At 40.6% G+C, this 19,776-nt stretch overlaps 1 protein-coding gene across 1 annotated transcript; it reads right to left on the bottom strand.

Moving 5' to 3' along the window:
- Positions 1-3,922: 3,922 nt before the first annotated feature.
- On the bottom strand, positions 3,923-16,212 carry LOC115168252 (probable G-protein coupled receptor 173). The gene is made up of 2 exons (XM_029723342.1): positions 14,849-16,212; positions 3,923-5,336 (listed from the first exon to the last, which is right to left on the bottom strand). The coding sequence occupies exon 2, from the start codon at positions 5,104-5,106 to the stop codon at positions 3,943-3,945; it is 1,164 nt and encodes a 387-aa protein (XP_029579202.1). The 5' UTR covers positions 5,107-5,336; positions 14,849-16,212; the 3' UTR covers positions 3,923-3,942.
- Positions 16,213-19,776: the final 3,564 nt, after the last annotated feature.

Below are 19,776 nucleotides of genomic sequence, written 5' to 3'. Positions count from 1 at the left end.
AAAGGAAAGATGACATCAAAAGTTGAAACATAGCTTATCATAATATTACGGATCTGCGAACTGATCATGAGCTTCTTTCTACCCACAAGTGCTGATCATCTAAAAGGCAGATTAAATGACAAAATCTATGCTAATCTGGGGCTTTGTAAACTCTTGACAACTTGGTGACCTTAAATATGGATAACAAGGCATGGAAAAGGAATACCGTATCTTTACTACCTTTACAATGGTCTTGTAACCCTGTGAACTCATACTTTTGTGGCGGGGTTATGTCCTCTTTCTATTGCGTGTGCTAAAAACCATTATGAGTGCAATACACAAAATACATGTTAGCATTAATATCCCAGGTGAGGAGCAACATACTCTAGCAGAGAATAGTTTCAAAGGAAATTTATTTTTCATTACAAAAACCAACAACAAAAATCCTAAATGGCGCGAGACATGCTTAACAGCTCAACCATTTTCTTTTTAAATAATACAAGAAAGAAATGGAAATCACACACTCTGACTTGCTGCTTCCATAATATTTAGGGGTTTAAAGACATTTACATAGGTATCCTTCAAACCTCTTGTATTTTACGTTTGATATTCATCTGCGGATTGTTCTGTGAGCTTTGACATTTTGGGGTCCAGCTTAAAGGGTAAAGTAAAAAAAAAGTGTTTAAGTCCTGAAATTCAGGATTTGTTCTACTATTCAGAGACTATTCTTATGATTCTGTGTTTTCATAGATTTCATGTATAATAACACTGTGGATGCACACGTGAAATTTCTTATTTTAAATCCACAACATAAGTATGTATGTAGTCTCTCCACATACAGGGTCATAATAACTACAACTACACTGTAAAATCCGTGAACTTAGATGAGACATCAAATGAAATATTCAGAAGTCAAATTGGCTTTTGGATGGCTTTGGGCTTTTACAAAGCCCAAACACTACAGAAGAGATAGAAATTGAATCAGTTCTATGACTAACAAAATGCAGTGTATTTCAAACCAAACAAAAATCATGTATAACATTATTTTATATGATGTTATTCCTTTCACTGAGACACATTGGAAATTAATAAGAGTGCAATAATCATAGTATCTGTGTGGATAGAACCACTCGCCCCAAGACAATCTCAAACTGTCTTCAACCTTTATATTCCCATACAAGCAATAACATAATCCCCATTCAGACAGAAGGCTCTGTCGTCCAATTTAGAGGAACTGCACGTGTAAAAAATGTTATACCTCTAGAGGCTTTGCAATTCAATAGTTTAAGAAGACACACTCGTTGCATCAGGTTTTTGAATGAACCTCATTGGTTTTAGCACATTCAATTCTCTGTGTCAGGAACAGGCTGAGGGTGAAAAAGACTCGAATAAGCATTGCAGGACTGACATTTTTCAAAATGCAACGTGTTTCTGGCCATTCCTATTCCCCAAATATCCTTGGTTTTCATCCCTCTAGTCTAGCCTCTAAACATACACACCATCATACTTACGAACAGAAACACTCACACACACATGCATGGTAAAAATATGATGACCGGGACCCCCCCCCCCCCCTCAATTCCAAGTTAGTCCATTGTCCATATAATACACATTAAATAGTACAGAGGTCACAGTTAATTTACAAAAGGTAGTGTGCCTGAAGCAACAAAAAAAGCACTGTCAGGCATTTCTGCTTATCAAAAAATCCCTCCCGGTCTCCCTCCTTCCCTCCCCAACACCAACCAACCCCAAAATTCACACATCTTTTTTCATTCCTTGTTTTCACAGATCAATACACAACACCAGCCTCATCCCCTCCCCCCTTCCACTGATAAGAGAAGAAACAACAACAAAAATTCTGAAAGAAATCCACATTAATCCAGGAAGGGCTTTTGTTAATTCCATTAATTGTCCATTTTGGATTAAAGTTTCCTCTGTCCTTTGCACAAAATTGTACACTCCCGTGTTACAATTTGGCAAGTGTTTTTTCTCTAATACCATCCTTGTTAAAGTTTTTGACTGGAGCATTTACTTTTAGGTTGCGAGGGGGAGAGTTATGTGTTCCCACTGAAAGTCATTCATTCCACAGTGTTGTGTTTCCTCATTAGTTGGAATAATCCCTTGATGTTTATTACTTCAACACATAGAGGCATACAGCTGTCAACTCTTTCTTGCATTGGTTATAAACAAACTTTTTTTCTTTTTTTTTTACAGAGTAAGGCCATAACCCAGATAATAGAAATAACAATTCAAATTTCTGTTGCTTTTTCATTGTTATTGTTAGTTTGTGTCATTGTTATTGTTTGCAGACAACAGTTGACAATTAGAAAACCTAAAGAAACGTACAGTTGTACCCACAAAGGGATAGTTTCACGTTCCAAACCTCTCCTTGACATTCACTTAAGATATTACAATCTCTGTGTCCTGGCCTACACTTGGTTAGCATTCTGGTTCAATTCTAAATCATGTTAAGAAAAAACAATTGATTTATCATCCTCCGATGTGCAAAAACATAAATGGGCAAGTTTTTCCCCCCACCCCTCTTCCAAGACCTTCACATGAAGTGATGATGTCATCATAGATAAATAACTTTATTCTATCTGAAGATATAAACATTCTGATTTAGCTTTTATGAACATTACTATCAACTGTCTTTTTAAACAATTTGTGAGATTTAAAGAGATTTCCAAGGTGTTCAATCATCTGTAACAATACCACCTGCAGCAACAGGAATTTAGAAAGAGCACTGAGCATTTTCTGTCAATGCATCATTGGTTTTCTGTTATAAAATGGACTCAGATTCTCATAGTTTGTCCTTGATTGGGGCATTGTTTTGTTTAAGTTATCCTCAGGAATCATGGGATAACACAAATATCACCTAAACATGCACTTCATAATTCTGTCTTACTATTAACACTTCACAATTAGTATCTGCTCATTTCTGTTCAACGCTAATGAATACAAGATCAAACTTTTCTCGATGGCAGCTCTTGTTAACACGTGTTTTTCCCATCTCCCACTGATTTGAGGTGTTCATTAGACCAAATGAGAATGTTAATTGCACATTTTCGTAACGTATGACCATGCCATAATAACTCTTGCTGACTTTCCATGATAGCCTCTTGTCAGTTTCTACTTCCGTCGACTTCACTAAATCTTGCATGTTTTCTTTCAAGGCTATTAGTTGTTCAAATCATCAAAATTAATGTAGATCTCAAGATGGACAAATAAATAAACATAATAAATAATCTGAGAAACACCAAATAAACCCATGAGAGTGCCTGAATATGCTATTTGTACAAAACTCATATTTTGTATGTTTGACTGTGTTACTGATGCCTTTGATTCAAGCAGTTGAAGGAAGCAGTTTCATATTTGTTCCACATTAAAAGTAAGAATACATACATGCATCTGAGATGGACTCTTTTGTTGTTGGTTCAGTCTCCTATTCTTTCTGTGTGGAGAAGGCCATTTATTAAAAAAATAAAAATGGCAGTTAGCAGTTTAATGTAACTGATCTAAAAATGTATCCAAATCTATAAGCTGGAGTCAAAGGTGTTTTTGGTTTGATAATAAAATGTGGAAATCATACATTCTTTCTATAATAATTTTAGACCAACAATTGGTTTCATGATTTCTACACTGCAGCAACCACATGCCTGTTACTGCGTGTAATACTCCCCCAATAAGACTTTAGAAAAACAATTTAGAACATCCCAAATGAGCTTGAAATACCTCTGCTCTCCTCTGACAAGGAGAAACCCAGATACATCACGTGGAGGTGAATGGAATTCTGACATTCTAACCTCTTCAGCTGTTCCAGACTGACACCCACCCCTTTTAAATCATCTTGCACTGAATCAAAAGCCACAACAACTCAAATGGTCCCTCAGCCAACCAAAACAACTCCCAGACATCCCTGTCACCCCACCCTCCCCAGGTAACGACCGCCCACCGTCCCCTTCACATGACGCGATAAGGCTCTCGGGGCAGATGAGGTTTAGTCCTACAGCTGGCTGGCAGGTGTGCCAGGAGCCCCTTCTTCAGGTCCTTGTTGAGGAAGAAGCAGACAATGGGGTTTACCCCTGCCTGGGCAAAGCTCATCCATACGGTGGTGGAGAGGTACCGGTGCGGTATGGTGCAGGCCTTGACAAACACCCGCCAGTAGCAGGCCACTATGTAGGGTGACCACAGCACCAGGAACAACAGGGTGATCACGTAGAACATCCTGCCGAGCTGCTTCTCCGCCTTGAACTCCTCCATGCCCAACAGGCGCCGGTTCTGGTTGTGCAAGTTCTGCCGGATGCCCAGCAGGGTGGGCGGCATGGGGCCCCGACCAAAGCCTGCGATCCAGTTGGCTGCCGCCTGGCCGGTGGCGCCAGGCCCGTGGAAGGTCCAGTTTTGGCTAATAGCTGGCACCATCTGGACAGGCTTCATCTTGCGGTGCTTGTACTCGAAGAGCAGCAGTTTCATGTAGACCACGTGCGTGGCCAGGATCAGCACGGCCAGCATCAGCATAAAGCCCAGTGTGTCGTTTGCCTTGAAGTAGCGGTGCTCGAAGATGCACTGGTCCTCCTCGCGGATGAACTTGTAGGTGCCCACATCAAAGACAGGTGGGAAGGCCATGGCCACCGACAGTGTCCACACCATGCACACCACCGCCACACACGTCCAGAAGGTCATGCGCTTGGAGTAGAAGCGGTGGTGGGCGATGGCCATGTAGCGCGTCACGCTGATGCAAAACAGCATGAAGGCGGCATGGAAGCAGAAGAGCACGGCCATGAAGGCCACCACCTTGCAGCTGAGCACGCTGTAGGTCCAGGCCGAGCCGTTCTTGATGGACACCAGCACGAAGGGGAAGCAGACGGCCGAGCGGATGGTGTCGGCCAGGCACAGGTCCAGCAGGAAGTAGTAGGGGGCCTTGTGCAGGGCCCGGTCCCTGAGGACCAGCAGAGACACCACCAGGTTCCCCACCAGGCTGATGCAGATGATTAGCCCCAGTAGGACCAGTTTGATGTAGGTGGACACAGCTGACGATGGGCCCCCGACTGCCATCCCTCCCGTCGTGGCCACCACCGCCGCCAGGGGACCGCCGAGCCCCTCACTGGTCTCGTTGCCATTGGCCATCCCTTTGTCTGCCAGGTTATGCCCTCTTCTCTCCTGAAATCCACTCCTCCTTCTCCCTCTCCTCCTCCGCCTCCTCCTCCAGCTGCCCTTTCGTTCGTCCTCGTGGTTGCCTCTCCTTTTGATCTCACATGGAACCGGAGCGCTTCAGTCCGCATTGCCCCATTTTTCACTAAGCCCCTCGTTTCCTGTAGCTCTACCTCTCGTGCCTCTTCTTCTCACAGCTTCAGCTCCTGTAAACAGGAAGTAAGAACAGCAAGCATTAAACGTTTGGATGGACTTCCAGGTCTGACATCAGTGTGGAATAATACAACAGTGTAAGCGTTTACAGGGAGTATACTGTATAAGGTTAATATGAGAGGTGTGTGTCTCTTGGCTTTTCTAGTATTAAAATACAATGCTTTTATGATTCCAGCATTGGCCTAGCTGGACTGCAGCAGTTGTTTTGTAAAATGTCATAATTTCCAGGAAGTGGTGGTTATGATATGCAATGATTGCCTAACTGTCAATATCGTGCTAGGCCAATATGGAGTTAGGTAACAGTATGAAGTGTTAGACACAGCCGTTCTACCAACCGTGTAATACAACGGCAGATGGCAGATATGCAGATGATTAGCCCTAGTAGTCCCAGTTTACATACAGTGGTTTCCAGAATGATTGGATCCCTAGATAAGGATGAGCAAAAAATACGATATCAAATAAATAATACAAATACTGAGCTAAATTGTATGCTCATTTAATTAAAAAAAAAGAAAGATATTTGTCAAAATGATTATTTGTCAAAATTGTTTTTAATACTCCAGCAGCATTTTTTACATTTGCATTGATGTCATTTAGCACAGTGGTTCCCAAACTCTGGGGCCCGTGGGTCCCCCCTCCCCCAAAAAATAAATAATAAAACAATCACGCCGGCTTTCAACTTACTCTTAAAAGTTGTAATAGTAGAATGCACAAGGTGCAATTTGAAATTGGCTAGTGCATCATCAGTTCCTCTTGTCATGTCAGTCATTGCAGACCTTAGAGAGATATTTATAACTTGTCAGAAATGTCCAGATCAACTAGCCCATTGCAGCTAATGTTTTTTTAGCCCATATATACTGTTGTCAATTTTTTTGTCACTCAAATATCACATGGCATGGCAAAATGTATAGAATTGCAAGAAAATTTCCTTTAAAACTGAAAAATTTTCTTTGCACCCTGACAAAATGTGTAGAATTGCAAGAAATAAGCTTTAAACCTGCAAAATTCTCTGAACAGTGATGAACAGTGATGGTGCCCATAGATATAGACGTGGCGGTGGATGTTCCCCAACGCTGGAAGGGGGGCCCCGAATGAAAAAGTGTGGGAACCCCTGTCTTAAGAGAGCTATTTATAACTATTCAGAATCTCCAGATCAACTAGACCATGTCAGCTAATGATCCCTTAATAAAGATGAGGACAAAAGACTGTATAAAATGAATAATACAAATACTGAGCTATATTGTATGCTACCAAAAAATAGAACAATTATATTATTTTATACTAATACAATTGCTCAGAGAAAGAGGTTTTGTTCAACAAGTAATACAAAATATTTAAAAGATATTGATCAAAATGATTGGATCATCTGTTTTCAATACTCCAGCACCCTCCCCCTGCTTGGATAATGACACTGAGCCTTTTTCTAAAATGTTTTATGAAATTAAAGAACACATTGGGAGGGTTCTTAAACCATTCCTCCATTCAGAATCTTTCCAGATCCTCAATATCCTTCATCTGTGCTTATGGACTGCCCTCTTCAATCCAAACAACACATTTTCAATGGGGTTCAATTCTGGAGACTGAGATGACCATTGCAAAATATTGATTTTGTGGTAAATTAACAATTTCTTTGTGGATTTTGGTGTACGCTTGTGGTTATTGTCTTGCTAGAAGATTCACTTGCGGCCTCCGGGCAGAGGCAACCAGGTTTTTGACTAGGAATGGTCTAAGGTCCCTCCCAATGTGTTCTCCAATCTCCTAAACATTTTAGAAAAAGGTTCAGTGACTTTATCCTCGCAGGGGGAGGGTGCTGAGCAGCTAGGCAAAAATGGAGGAAAACTAAACTTCCGGAGAACCTATCATCCTTCCACTCCCTCCTCTTTACCTTCTCTTCTGTATCCTCTGCTAAAGCCACTTTCTATCACTCTTAATTCCAAGCCTCTGCCTCCAACCCTGGGAAACTCTTTTCCACCTTCTCCTTCCTCCTTAATCCTCCACCTCCTCTCCCTCCTTCCTCTCTTGATAAAAAAGTTGATGACATCCACTCCTCATTCACTCAGCATACTGAGTCCAATGGTCCCACTCACACAGAACTCCCTACGCCTTGACCTCTTTCTTCCCTCTTTCTCCAGCTGAAATCCTGCTGAAATCCAGCTGAAATCCAGCCATGCCCTACAACCTTCCCACTCGACGGCCATCCCCTCTTCCCTTCTCCAGACCATCTCTGGAGACCTTCTCCCATTCCTCCCTCATCAACTCATCCCTGACCACTGGCTGCGTCCCCTCTGACTTCAAGATGGTCAGAGTATCTCTCCTCCTCAAGAAACCAACACTCAACCCCTCTGATCGGTATCCCTTCATTCTTTTCTTTCCAAAACACTTGAGCGTGCTTTCACTGACCAACTCTCTCGTTATCTCTCTCAGAACGGTCTTCTTGACAATAATCAGTCAGACTTCAAGACGGGTCACTCAACTGAGACTGCTCTTCTCTGTGCCAAAGCTGACTCTCTCTCTCTGCTGTTCTTATCCTCCTCGATCTATCTGCTGCCTTCGACACTGTGAATTACCAGACCCTCCTCTCCACCCTCTCAGGATTGTGCGTCTCATGCTCTGCACACTCCTGGATTGCATCCTACTTGGCATGTGCTCCTACCAGGTGGCGCGGAGAGGATCTGTGTCTGCACCATGTGCTCTCACTACTGGTGTCCCCCAGGGCTCAGTTCTAGGTCCTCTCCTCTTTTCTCTATACACCAAGTCACTCGGCTTTGTCATATCCTCTCATGGTCTCTTCTATCGTTGCTATGCGGATGACACTCAACTGCTTTTCTCATTCCCCTCTTCTGACACCCAGGTGGCAACAAGCATCTCTGCGTGCCTGGCAGATATCTCAGCTTGCATGTTAGCCCGCCACCTCAAGCTCAACCTCAACAAGACAGAGCTGCTCTTCCTCCCAAGACCTCTCCATCATGTTTGAAAACTCTACTGTGTCCCCCTCCCAGAGTGCAAAAGACCTTGGCGTGACCCTGGACAACACCCTGTCATTTTCTGCAAACATCAAAGCAGTGACTCGCTCCTGCAGGTTCATGCTCTACAACATCCGTGGAGTATGACCCTACCTCACACAGGAAGCGGCGCAGGTCCTAATCCAGTCACTCGTCATATCCCTTCTGGACTACTGCAACTCTCTACTGGCTGGACTCCCCGCTTGTGCCATCAAACACCTACAACTTATCCAGAACACTGCAGCCCGTCTTGTGTTCAACCTCCCAAGTTCTCTCTTCATTCCACTCCTCCATACACTCCACTGGCTTCCAGTCGAAGCGGGCATCCACTACAAGACCAAAGTACCTGCCTATGGAGCAGCAAAGGGAACTGCCCTGCTCTACCTTCAGGCTATGCTCAAACCCTACATCCAAACCCGAGCGCTCTGTTCTGCCACCCCTGGTCTCTTGGCTGTCCCACCCCTACGGGAGCAGTGGTCAAAGCTCTCCTCTGTCCTGGCACCCCAATGGTGGAACCAGCTTTCCCCTTATGCTAGGACAGCACTGTCCATGCCCATCTTATGAAAATGTCTGAAAACCTACCTCTTCAAAGAGTATCTTAAATAATATGTCTCAGCTAGTTTAACTGTAAGTTGCTCTGGATAAGAGCTTCTGCTAAAAAATACAAAAAAGACTAAAATGCAAATGTAATTAAATGTTTCTGGAGCATTGAAAACAGGGGATCCAATAATTTTGACCCATATCTTTTTAATATATTTTTTGTATTACTTGTTTAACAAATGAGCATACAATTTAGCCCAGTATTTGAATTATTTATTTATTTTATACGGTATTTTTTGCTCATTGTTATCAAGGGAACCAATAATTCTGGACCCCACTGTATGTAGTACATCATAATAATAAGGTATGTTATTCCATTTCAGTTAACTCTTTAAGGGATACTTCGGGATTTTGACAATTAACCCCTTTATCTACTTCCCCAGAGTCAGATGGACCCGTGGATACAATTATTATTATTTTTCACTAAGCTAACGCTAGTTAGAATTGGCTCGCAAAACTACCTCTAACTTCCTTCATACTGGACGCAGAGACATACAAATGGTATCCTGAACTATCCCTTTAACTCATTTTCCATATTTATGTCTAAGTCTGTCCCACCTGTCCCACCCTTTACCCCAAAATAAAGTTCTGACTAGTTGTTTACAACATTAATACATTGTATTAAAGCCCCTATCTTCGAGCATTATACAAGGCCTGTAATACAGAATCAAATGTCATAATAGTGGAGGAAGATGTTCAAGTCATCATCCTCGGAATTACACAAATCATTTGTCCCATGGAATCAATCAACTGTTTCTACAAGGGGCGAAACAGGGCTCACATAGGCATCTGCTGTAGCATGCTGTGGAACATCTTCTCCTTCCCCCTCAGCACCAATCATATCAGCTGTTTTCTCCACACGCTACATGGCATGCCAGCAACTAGTCTGTCACGGTAATTACCTCGCTTGTTGCTAGGCTACAACACCTTATATTATTTTGTGTGTGTGTGTGTGTGTGTGTGTGTGTGTGTGTGTGTGTGTGTGTGTGTGTGTGTGTGTGTGTGTGTGTGTGCGTGCGTGCGTGCGTGCGTGCGTGCGTGCGTGCGTGCGTGTGTGTGTGTGTGTGTGAAGGAGATGGGGGAAAACAAATCACTTGTGAAGTTGAGATGGCATTTGCTTGATGAAGCCTCATTGGTGCAGTCACTTTGGGGACCACTGACCGGGCATTTCCTAAAGAGGTTGCATTGCACAGTGACACTTGAGATGTACAGTATGTCTGATAGCTCAGTGGTGTGCATGTGTAGGTGTCTGTGCATGCTCTCTTGTGTATGAGTGGGTGTGTGTGTGTGTGTGTGTGTGTGTGATGGGAGTCAATCGGTATTGACCACTCCACCACCATCATTTGTATTGATGAAACCGTCGGAAGTGATCGGGGGAATGCACAGGTGATGATTATGGAGTATGTGAGTCCTACAGGAGAGAGAAGGGCTTAGACCCATTGTTTCACCGCAGGCATACTAATGTATTTCTGTCACAGTAATTACAGCAGCTTGTTGCTAGGCTACAGGACCATTCTGCCTTGTGCTGTGCTATTCTGTGTGTGTGTCTCTGTGTGTCTCTGTGTCTGTCTGTCTGTCTGTCTGTCTGTCTGTCTGTCTGTCTGTCTGTCTGTCTGTCTGTCTGTCTGTCTGTCTGTCTGTCTGTCTGTCTGTCTGTCTGTCTGTCTGTCTGTCTGTCTGTCTGTCTGTCTGTCTGTCTGTCTGTCTGCAAGACTATATGAACTATTGTGATGAATGGTGGGGGCATTGATAGTTTCAGATGGAGAATAGCTATGGTTTCGTTTTTTCTGGGGAGTGCATACCATATGAGAAAGCCAATGAAGGTATCACACAATAAACTGTTTTCAGTTATTAGTGCACCCATAGTTAGTTCTCAAAGTCTATGATAACACTTCAGAATAATTTTCTTAATAAACAATTATTTATACGTAGAGTAAAATTATTATACACATTTAGAATAATTTCTAAAACATTTATAAGCATACCTGAGTATTTATGATGGCGTAACTGCTAACACAGTTACTCATAATAACCCAGTGGTCCCTGATGAACCCAGTTCTCCTTCATTTAAAATAACACCCACATTATTGAATAATAATGCTTATATTAATGAATAAGAGCTGAAATACATAAATGTACACTACTGGTCAAAAGTTTTAGAACACCTACTCATTCAAGGGTTTTTCTTTATTTTTACTATTTTCTGCTATTTCTACATTGTAGAATAATAGTGAAGATATCAACACTATTAAATAACACATATGGAATCATGAAGTAACCAAAAAAGTGTTAAACAAATCTAAATATATTTTATATTTGAGATTCTTCAAATAGCCACCCTGTGCCTTGATGACAACTTTGCACACTCTTAGCATTCTCTCAATCAGCTTCATGAGGAAGTCACCTGGAATGCATTTCAATTAACAGGTGTGCCTTCTTAAAAGTTCATTTGTGGAATTTATTTCCTTCTTAATGCATTTGAGCCAATCCAGTTGTGTTGTGACAAGGTGGGGGGGTATACAGAAGATAGACCTATTTGGTAAAAGACCAAGTCCATATTATGGCAAGAACAGCTCAAATAAGCAAAGAGAAACGACAGTCCATCATTACTTTAAGACATGAAGATCAGTCAATCTGCAAAATTTCAAGAACTTGAAAGTTTCTTCAAGTGCAGTCGCAAAAACCATCAAGCGCTATGATGAAATTGGCTCTCATGAGGACCGCCAAAGGAATGGAAGACCCAGAGCTACCTCTACTGCAAATAATACGTTAATAGTTAAATAAAGGTAATATATATATATATATATATAATAATATAATAATATAATATTATTATATAAAAATATAATATAAAAAATATATATTTTAAATTGAGTTACCAGCCTCAGAAATTGCAGCCCAAATAAATGCTTCACAGAGTTCAAGTAACAGACACATCTCAACATCAACTTTTCAGAGGAGACAGTGAATCAAGTGAATCATGAGACCATGAGTGAATCATGGTCGAATTGCTGCAAAGGAACCACTACTAAAGGACATCAATAAGAAGAAGAGACTTGCTTGGGCCAAGAAACACGAGCAATGGACATTAGACCGATGGAAATTTGTCCTTTGTTCTGGAGTCCAAATTTGAGATTTTTAGTTCCAACCGGATGGTCTCCACATGTGTATTTCCCACTGTAAAGCATGGAGGAGGAGGTGTTATGGTGTGGGGGTGCTTTGCTGGTGACACTGTCTGTGATTTATTTAGAATACAAGGCATACTTAACCAGCATGGCTATCACAGCATTCTGCATCGATACACCATCCCATCTGGTTTGTGCTTCGTGGGACTATCATTTGTTTTTCAATAGGACAATGACCCAACACACCTCCAGGATGTGTAAGGGCTATTTTACCAAGAAGGAGAGTGATGGAGTGCTGCATCAGATGACCTGGCCTCCACAATCACCAGACCTCAACCCAATTGAGATGGTTTGGGATGAGTCAGACCGCAGAGTGAAGGAAAAGCAGCCAACAAGTGCTGAGCATATGTGGGAACTCCATCAAGACTGTTGGAAAAGCATTCCAGGTGAAGCTGGTTGAGAGAATGCCAAGATTGTGCAAAGCTGTCATCAAGGCAAAGGGTGGTTATTTGAAGAATCCCAAATCTAAAATATATTTTGATTTGTTTAACACTTTTTTGGTTACTACACGATTCCATATATGTTATTTCATAGTTTTGATGTCTTCACTATTATTCTACAATATAGAAAATAGTACAAATAAAGAAAACTCCTTGAATGAATAGGTGTTCTAAAACTTTTGACCGGTAGTGTACCTTTAAACCAATTTCAATATGGCATATTTAAAAAAAAAACCTATAGGGGCCTATATTCTTGTTAATTGCCTAATCTCTCATATACATATATTCTTCCATTTTTTATTTGTTATAGTAAATCCAATATTTCAGATATAAACAGGGGCTTACCGAATAAGTCATGAGACATTTTTAAACCAAAGCAATGTCACAGTTTTGTGTTGCTAGCTATAGAAAGGGACTGTGGTATCATTTGACTCTGTTCACATGATGCAATACTATGGTCATGGAGACATAATGTCTTCTATATTACCATTCCCCATGGTTACATTTGTGGAATACTATAGATTCCAACAAACGACCGGGGGCCCTGTGACTGCTTATGGCTTATGCCTGGGGCCGGTCCTGGGTGGCACCTGATATATTGAGTTAGTAGATTAACAATAGCTAGATGAAGTATGTGGTTGAGGGTCACTTGTCTGTGTCAATAGCAGAATCACAGCAGAAACACCTGTCATAGGCTAATAATTGGTAAAGTATTAGAATCTTTTTTTTATTGTAGCATACACTATTGGTGTCTCCTATTCAATCACCTCTATCATTACACTGTAGGCCTAAGATATTTAGAATGAATTAGGCTGTTCCAGAGACTTATATTGAGATAAAGAATCTATAATCCAAATATAAGTCTATTACATTTCATGTGACTTTATTAGTCTAAGTGGCATGAACCTTGGTGGCTAGAACATGAGAACAGTTTGTAGAAGCCCTACAGTCAGGGCCGGCTCTAGCCTTTTGGAGGCCCTAAGCGAGATTTGGTTTGGGGGAATGCTAACAAGCAGGCCAACTCTTGACAGCAGAGAATTTTAAAGTTAATTTCCTGCAATTCCACAAATTTTGCCTCGGGGCAGGGAGACATTTTTGCTGTTTTAAAGCAAGTTTTCTGCAGTTCTACCCATTTTGCCATGGGGCGGAGAGAACATTTAACAATTTTATAACACATTTCTTGCGATTCTACTCATTTTGCCGCTTATGTTACTTATGCCTGTTGGCCAAAAAGGTATAAGAGAAATAGGCATATGAAGAATAGATTATTAATTTACAGAAAGATGTGAGTGGAAAAAGAGTTCAAACGTTGGGAAAAAATAAAGATATTGATGAGGTAAGATTACATCACCATGTGTAGGCCTATATAATTTTGATTGCAAAATGAATATACTGACTATAGGGATATAAGAGCTTCACAGGAATACCGAAAGGCTATTGATCATGAAGGGAGGGGCCTGGAGAAATTGGAGTGGGTTGGTGGTAGCTGAGCCATTGTCAAGAACTGGATAGCAACAGCAATAGAGTACCGCTGCCATGGTCGCGGTGGGAGGAGGCGACGCGGAATTCACCAACCAAAGGAGCCGGAATCCCTCTGACACTGTTCAACACCGACCGAATGCAATTATAAACAACGGTATTAGAATATGAATAAACACATCCGGGGCTAGGGAAAATACAATAGGTTTAGTGGTGGGCTTGACGCGTCATGTTTGAAGTTAAGTAAATGCATGAACAATTGCGAATAGGCCTAGAGCCTATGGTAGGCTGGGTCATTTGAAGCATTCAACTTGATCCGATCCTTTCAGAATTCAAGAACAGATGATGTTGATAATAATTCATCACCGAGGGCTGATGACGAGACCCCAACACCCCAGTTGCATCGCATTCGCAAATGGGTAGACCTGTATCGATGCTGTCATAACGGAAATTCGCCCAGTGAATAATATAGTTACCGATTGATAATGCGGTTCCTTGTTGTAATTTACATAGGGCATAGATCACACAAATGGCACTTAAATCTGCAGTGGTGTGTGTCGACTACAATAACCAAAAGATATTAAGGCCCTACATGTACAGTTTGTCTATGGCATGCGTCATGGGGCTGCATGAATCATAACAGAAATAGGCTATGTTGTAGCCCCAAAAATGGGTTTCACTCGCGTTAACGAATTAACCAGGTACCCGAGAGAAAAAAATAAGGCTACGTGGGGCCTGGGAGTAATAACAAAAACACCGAAACAAAAAAATGACATAGGAAGGTGAAAGGAAATCTTACCTTATTTATTATGCTTGTCCTCGAGACAAAGGCTTAGGATTTTATTCTAGGCCGCTTGTTGCAGTCCACATTAAATATAAAATGATTCAAAGATCATGGTAAAGCAACAGTAAATGGCATAGAGGGGTCAACAAAACGAGCATAAATTCCAAATATAATCCACAATGAATGTCGACATCCTTCACAATTAAATGACTGAAAACATAATTTATACAGGGTATTGTCACCTCAGTAGAATCAGATCTTAATGCACATATACTTTTACTTTTGCAAGGCTCCCCGTCAATTAAGCCTGTTGCAGACTTCTTAAATAAACACAGGTTTTAAAGAACAAAAAGGATCGTTTCCTCTTTTTTCGTGTGCATGTCATGTCTTCGGGTTTTCCATAAAGCTCTCCCAATGTTCAGCAATAAATTCCCATCACATTGACAGAATAGAACAAATGGGTAAATTCCAATTCTGACAATCTTTTCTGTTTTCAAATACTTATTTCTCGGTGAATGTCATCAACTGGATCCTATCACTGGTAAACGCCTCTCAATTGTGAAAATAACGGTGGTCATATTACAGAACATCACGCTTTTATTGTGGGTCTTGATCTGCTTGTTGGATTCTCCATCAAAAAAAGAGACGCCTTTTTTCGACCATTCTAGTCTCCAGTGATTTATATTTTCAGTGATAACCCATCCTCTTCCATATTCAACTGTAGGCCAATATGCGGACTCCGTTCAGAGTGCAGTCATCTTTTTTTTGAAAAATATGTACACTGTGTCTGTAGGCGCCCTATATATTTAAAAATGCACCCGTCTGGTTTGGTCTTTGAAGGGATTGAAAAAAACGATTCATTGTTTGCGGTGATAAATCCCAAATCCCAGGTCTTTCACGGACATGTCAAGTCGTTCGGAATCCATCCTCGGTCCTTGTATAAATAATGAAAACTAGAAATGACCTAAATGAAATGGCTGTTAGCAATGGTGAATTGGAAACAGCGGCTCTCGTCTATGCGCGGAGCCTCGGTTTTCCCTCGGCTCCCTTCGGAATTAGCGAGGTAAGATTCGGGATCTTTCGGAATAGGACAGGCGCGTGGTACCGTGTTCTAGAGAAAAAAAAGAATCCGTGTGATACACAATCAATCACATAACTTCCCTACATGGAAAGGATATTGGAAATATTATCTCCCCTCTTCATGATGTGACAGTTTGAAGTTACTGTGCCCTTTTTTTTAACAAAGCATATATTTCAATTGCTGTAGGCTATTGTTTTTAATGTTGTTGCTTTCCCATCATGGTGGTAGGCCCTATAATAAAGTATTACTTGACTTGATCATGTGATAGCAAAGTATATTTATATGTAAATATAGATTGTTTATACAGTGAGCTCCAAAAGTATTGGGACAGTGACAATTGAATTTGAAATGATATGAGGTTAAAGTGCAGACTGTCAGCTTTAATTTGAGGGTATTTTCATCCATATTGGTGAACCGTTTAGAAATTACAGCACTTTTTGTACATAGTCCCCCCATTTTAAGGAACCAAAAGTATTGGGACAAATGCCCTTATATGTGTATTAAAGTAGCGAAACGTTAAGTATTTGGTCCCATATTCATAGCACGCAATGACTACATCAAGCTTGTGACTCTACACATTTGTTGAATGCATTTGCTCTTTGTTTTGTTTATATTTTGTGCCCAATAGAAATGAATGGTATATAATGCCTTGCGTCCTTTTGGAGTCACTTTTATTGTAAATAAGAATAGAATATGTTTCTAAACACTTCTACATTCATCTGGATGCTACCATGATTACGGATAGGCCTGAATTAATCGTGAATAATGATGAGTAAGAAAGTTACAGACACCCAAATATCATACCCCCAAGACATGCTAACCTCTCACCATTACAATAGCAGGGGAGATTAGCATTTTTTGGTGGGTATGATATTTGCGCGTCTGTTACTTTCTCACTCATCATTATTCACGATTCATTCAGGCCTATCCGTAATCATGGTAGCATCCATATTAATGTAGAAGTGTTTAGAAACATATTCTATTCTTATTTACAATAAAAGTGACTCCAAAATAACACAATACATTATTTACCATAGCCATTGTATAATTTCAAATCCAAAGTGTTGGAGTACAGAGCCAAAACAACAACACAAATGTGTCACTGTTACAATACTTTTGGAGCTCACTATATATCAAGGGTCAGACTGAAGCAACAGCTGCCACTCTAGAGAGCTAAAGAAAAAGTCAGGTGCACTGCAATTTCTCATCTGGCTTTAGTTTAGATGACTATCTGTTTAGATGTTGTTGTTTTTTTACTTGAATCATCGTCATCCTCATCATCATCATAATAATCATCATCGCCCTATCATCCTCCTCATCATAATAATCATCATCGTAATTATAATCATAATCATAATCATCATCATCCTCAACCCCATCCTCATCCTTATCATCATTAATATCACCATCATCACTATCGTCATCTCTACAAATACTTCCATAGTATTAGTGAAGGTCAGACTGCATTGTGGATGCATCAGACCACATGGCTCCACCAGGTGATGTTGATATTGACATAAAAAGCGGTGCTGTAAGTCACTTCCCTTGTAAGGCTCTTGGTGCCCAATCATTTAATCCTGCTCTAAATCCCTGGTAAAAAGGTGTTTTGTCTCGGCATGACACAACACTGTGCCGAGTGCCGTCATGCCTGCCTCGACAGCTGTCTAAACCGCTGGAAGCTAGGGGACCAGATGGCATCTCCTGACAAAGGGAAATATTTAGGAAAGAGAGCTGGACACAGAGTAACTCTCCCAAAAATCATAGCAACAATCCATTGGAGGTTTTTCTTCATTCTGTGGGGCCGGGGAAGAATGTAAAACTGTCTTTTTTCAATTTAATTTGTGTCCTAGTATAAGCTTGTTCAGCCAAGGTCAATGTCAAAGTAAATGGTGAATATTACATAATAATGGACTTCTAGGAACTTCTTGCCGTTGTGTGTATGGCAAACGAGGCATATAGTGTGCATCTGCCAACCGGGAAGCCTGGTCCCAGGTAAGATTTTGGCTGGGAGGCAAAGTGAACTGTAGCCTGTCCCTACTGCTCATGATTCCTGGACAACTGTTCCTATCTGTCTCGACAGACCATAAAAAAGAGCTGAATATCATATGGAGTAGTCTGGGAACCTGCAGTGTTTGATGTGTAGGCTAAGGATCTGGGGAGTCTATGACCCAATACTATCTGGAAGAACAGGGCTTATTACCCCCCATTGTTTTATATTTTATGATACTAATATTAAGATGAGAATATATTCGTTAGCATAGCAAAACTATGGATTGCAGATTCTGTATGCCTTTAGAATACTTTATTAATACAATTACTTAAATCTGTAATTTGGGTGAACTTTCCCTTTAACAGAGATGGTTCATCTCTCTCAATAGCCTTGTACTCACATGTTTATGGTTCATCTGTTGGTATGACAACAGTGTTATCTGAATGGTCTATGAAACTGATGGGTATTTCCCTAGAACGAGGGCCAGACTTAGGTTTTATTGAATGAGAATATAAAATACTGTTGTGTAATGTTTACCATTGGGTAGTTAGAATTAAATCAAATGACCTCAATGTAGTTATACTGTATACAGTGGTACTGGAACTAAAACATCTCAATTCCATCTGCATTAATCAACGTCAATGTTAGCTCTGTAACAGGATGAACCACATATGAGTATTACCAAGTAAAGTCATTATCTAACTCTATATAACCCTGTACTAAATTACTAATACTGTATGTTGGCCATTGTCATAAAATAGTAATAGAAAAAGGCCACCTTGAAATTTGATGAGACTATTTTCAATGACAAGTTATTAATACAGCAAGGCTAATGAGTTCTGAAATAAGTTTTAGGACAAAACATTTTGTCAATCTGTATTCAGTCAAAGTCATGTGATATCAATGGATATATTTCTGTAATTTTCAGTGTATTTTGTTGCTTCAGTTAGCAGATTAAACTATTGGTTTTTAACAAATAGATTTGTGATGATGAATGAAAATAGGCCTACTATCATTGTCACGTCCTGGCCAGTATATAAGGTTAATTGTTTTGTAGTTTGGTCAGGGCGTGGCAGGGGGTATTTGTTTTATGTGGTTCAGGGTGGTGTGTTTGGTTAAAGGGTGTTTGATTTAGTATTTCCGGGGTTTTGGTTTATAGTCTATGTTTATGTATTTCTATGTCTAGTCTGGTGAGTGTGTTTCTATGTTGTGTTGATTGGGGTTGGGACTCTCAGTTGAAGGCAGATGTTGTCTATCTGCCTTTGATTGAGAGTCCCATATATTAGGGTGTGTTTGTTTGTTATTCGTGGGTGATTGTTCTGTGTTGAGCCTTCGGCTTTGCCAGACTGTTTGTTGTTCGTTCGTTAGTTATCGTGGTTTTGTTCCTTTTGTATTCATTTTTTGAAAATAAATAATATTCAAGATGAGCATACACGTACCTGCTGCGTTTTGGTCCTCCTTCACCGACGACAACCGTGACAATCATACAGTAACCGTTACAGAATTTCCAAATTATATCCTAAAAAATTGAAAAACACACCATGGCATTAATTAAAAAACAGTTATGAAAAACAAACCCCACACAGGTTTTTGTCAAGGCCTGTATTCAGTTGTTATCTAATAAGGGTAATGTTTAATAAGAATGTATTGAAAATGAAATTGAGATGCTCAAGTAGACAGCTTCCTTGCAACTTCCTGTGGTGTATTTTAGATAGATGACCTTTGAAAACCTGAAAAATAACTTTTCAGAACAAAGTGTTTACACCTGCTTAGAATGTCGTACTTTACCTCGCGTGGGCTTCCCCGTTGCGTAATGGACAATTTTTCGTTGGTTATGTTAATGTTTCCTCTGTAAAATGCCTTGCTAACAAT

Source organism: Salmo trutta, chromosome 30 (assembly GCF_901001165.1).
Source record: "Salmo trutta chromosome 30, fSalTru1.1, whole genome shotgun sequence".
Taxonomy (NCBI): domain Eukaryota; kingdom Metazoa; phylum Chordata; class Actinopteri; order Salmoniformes; family Salmonidae; genus Salmo; species Salmo trutta.
This window is presented reverse-complemented; position numbering and strand designations above follow the sequence as displayed.

Bases quoted from the DNA above. Each gene is read 5' to 3' on its own strand.
- LOC115168252 (XM_029723342.1), bottom strand. From the start codon at position 5,106: ATGGCCAATGGCAACGAGACCAGTGAGGGGCTCGGCGGTCCCCTGGCG.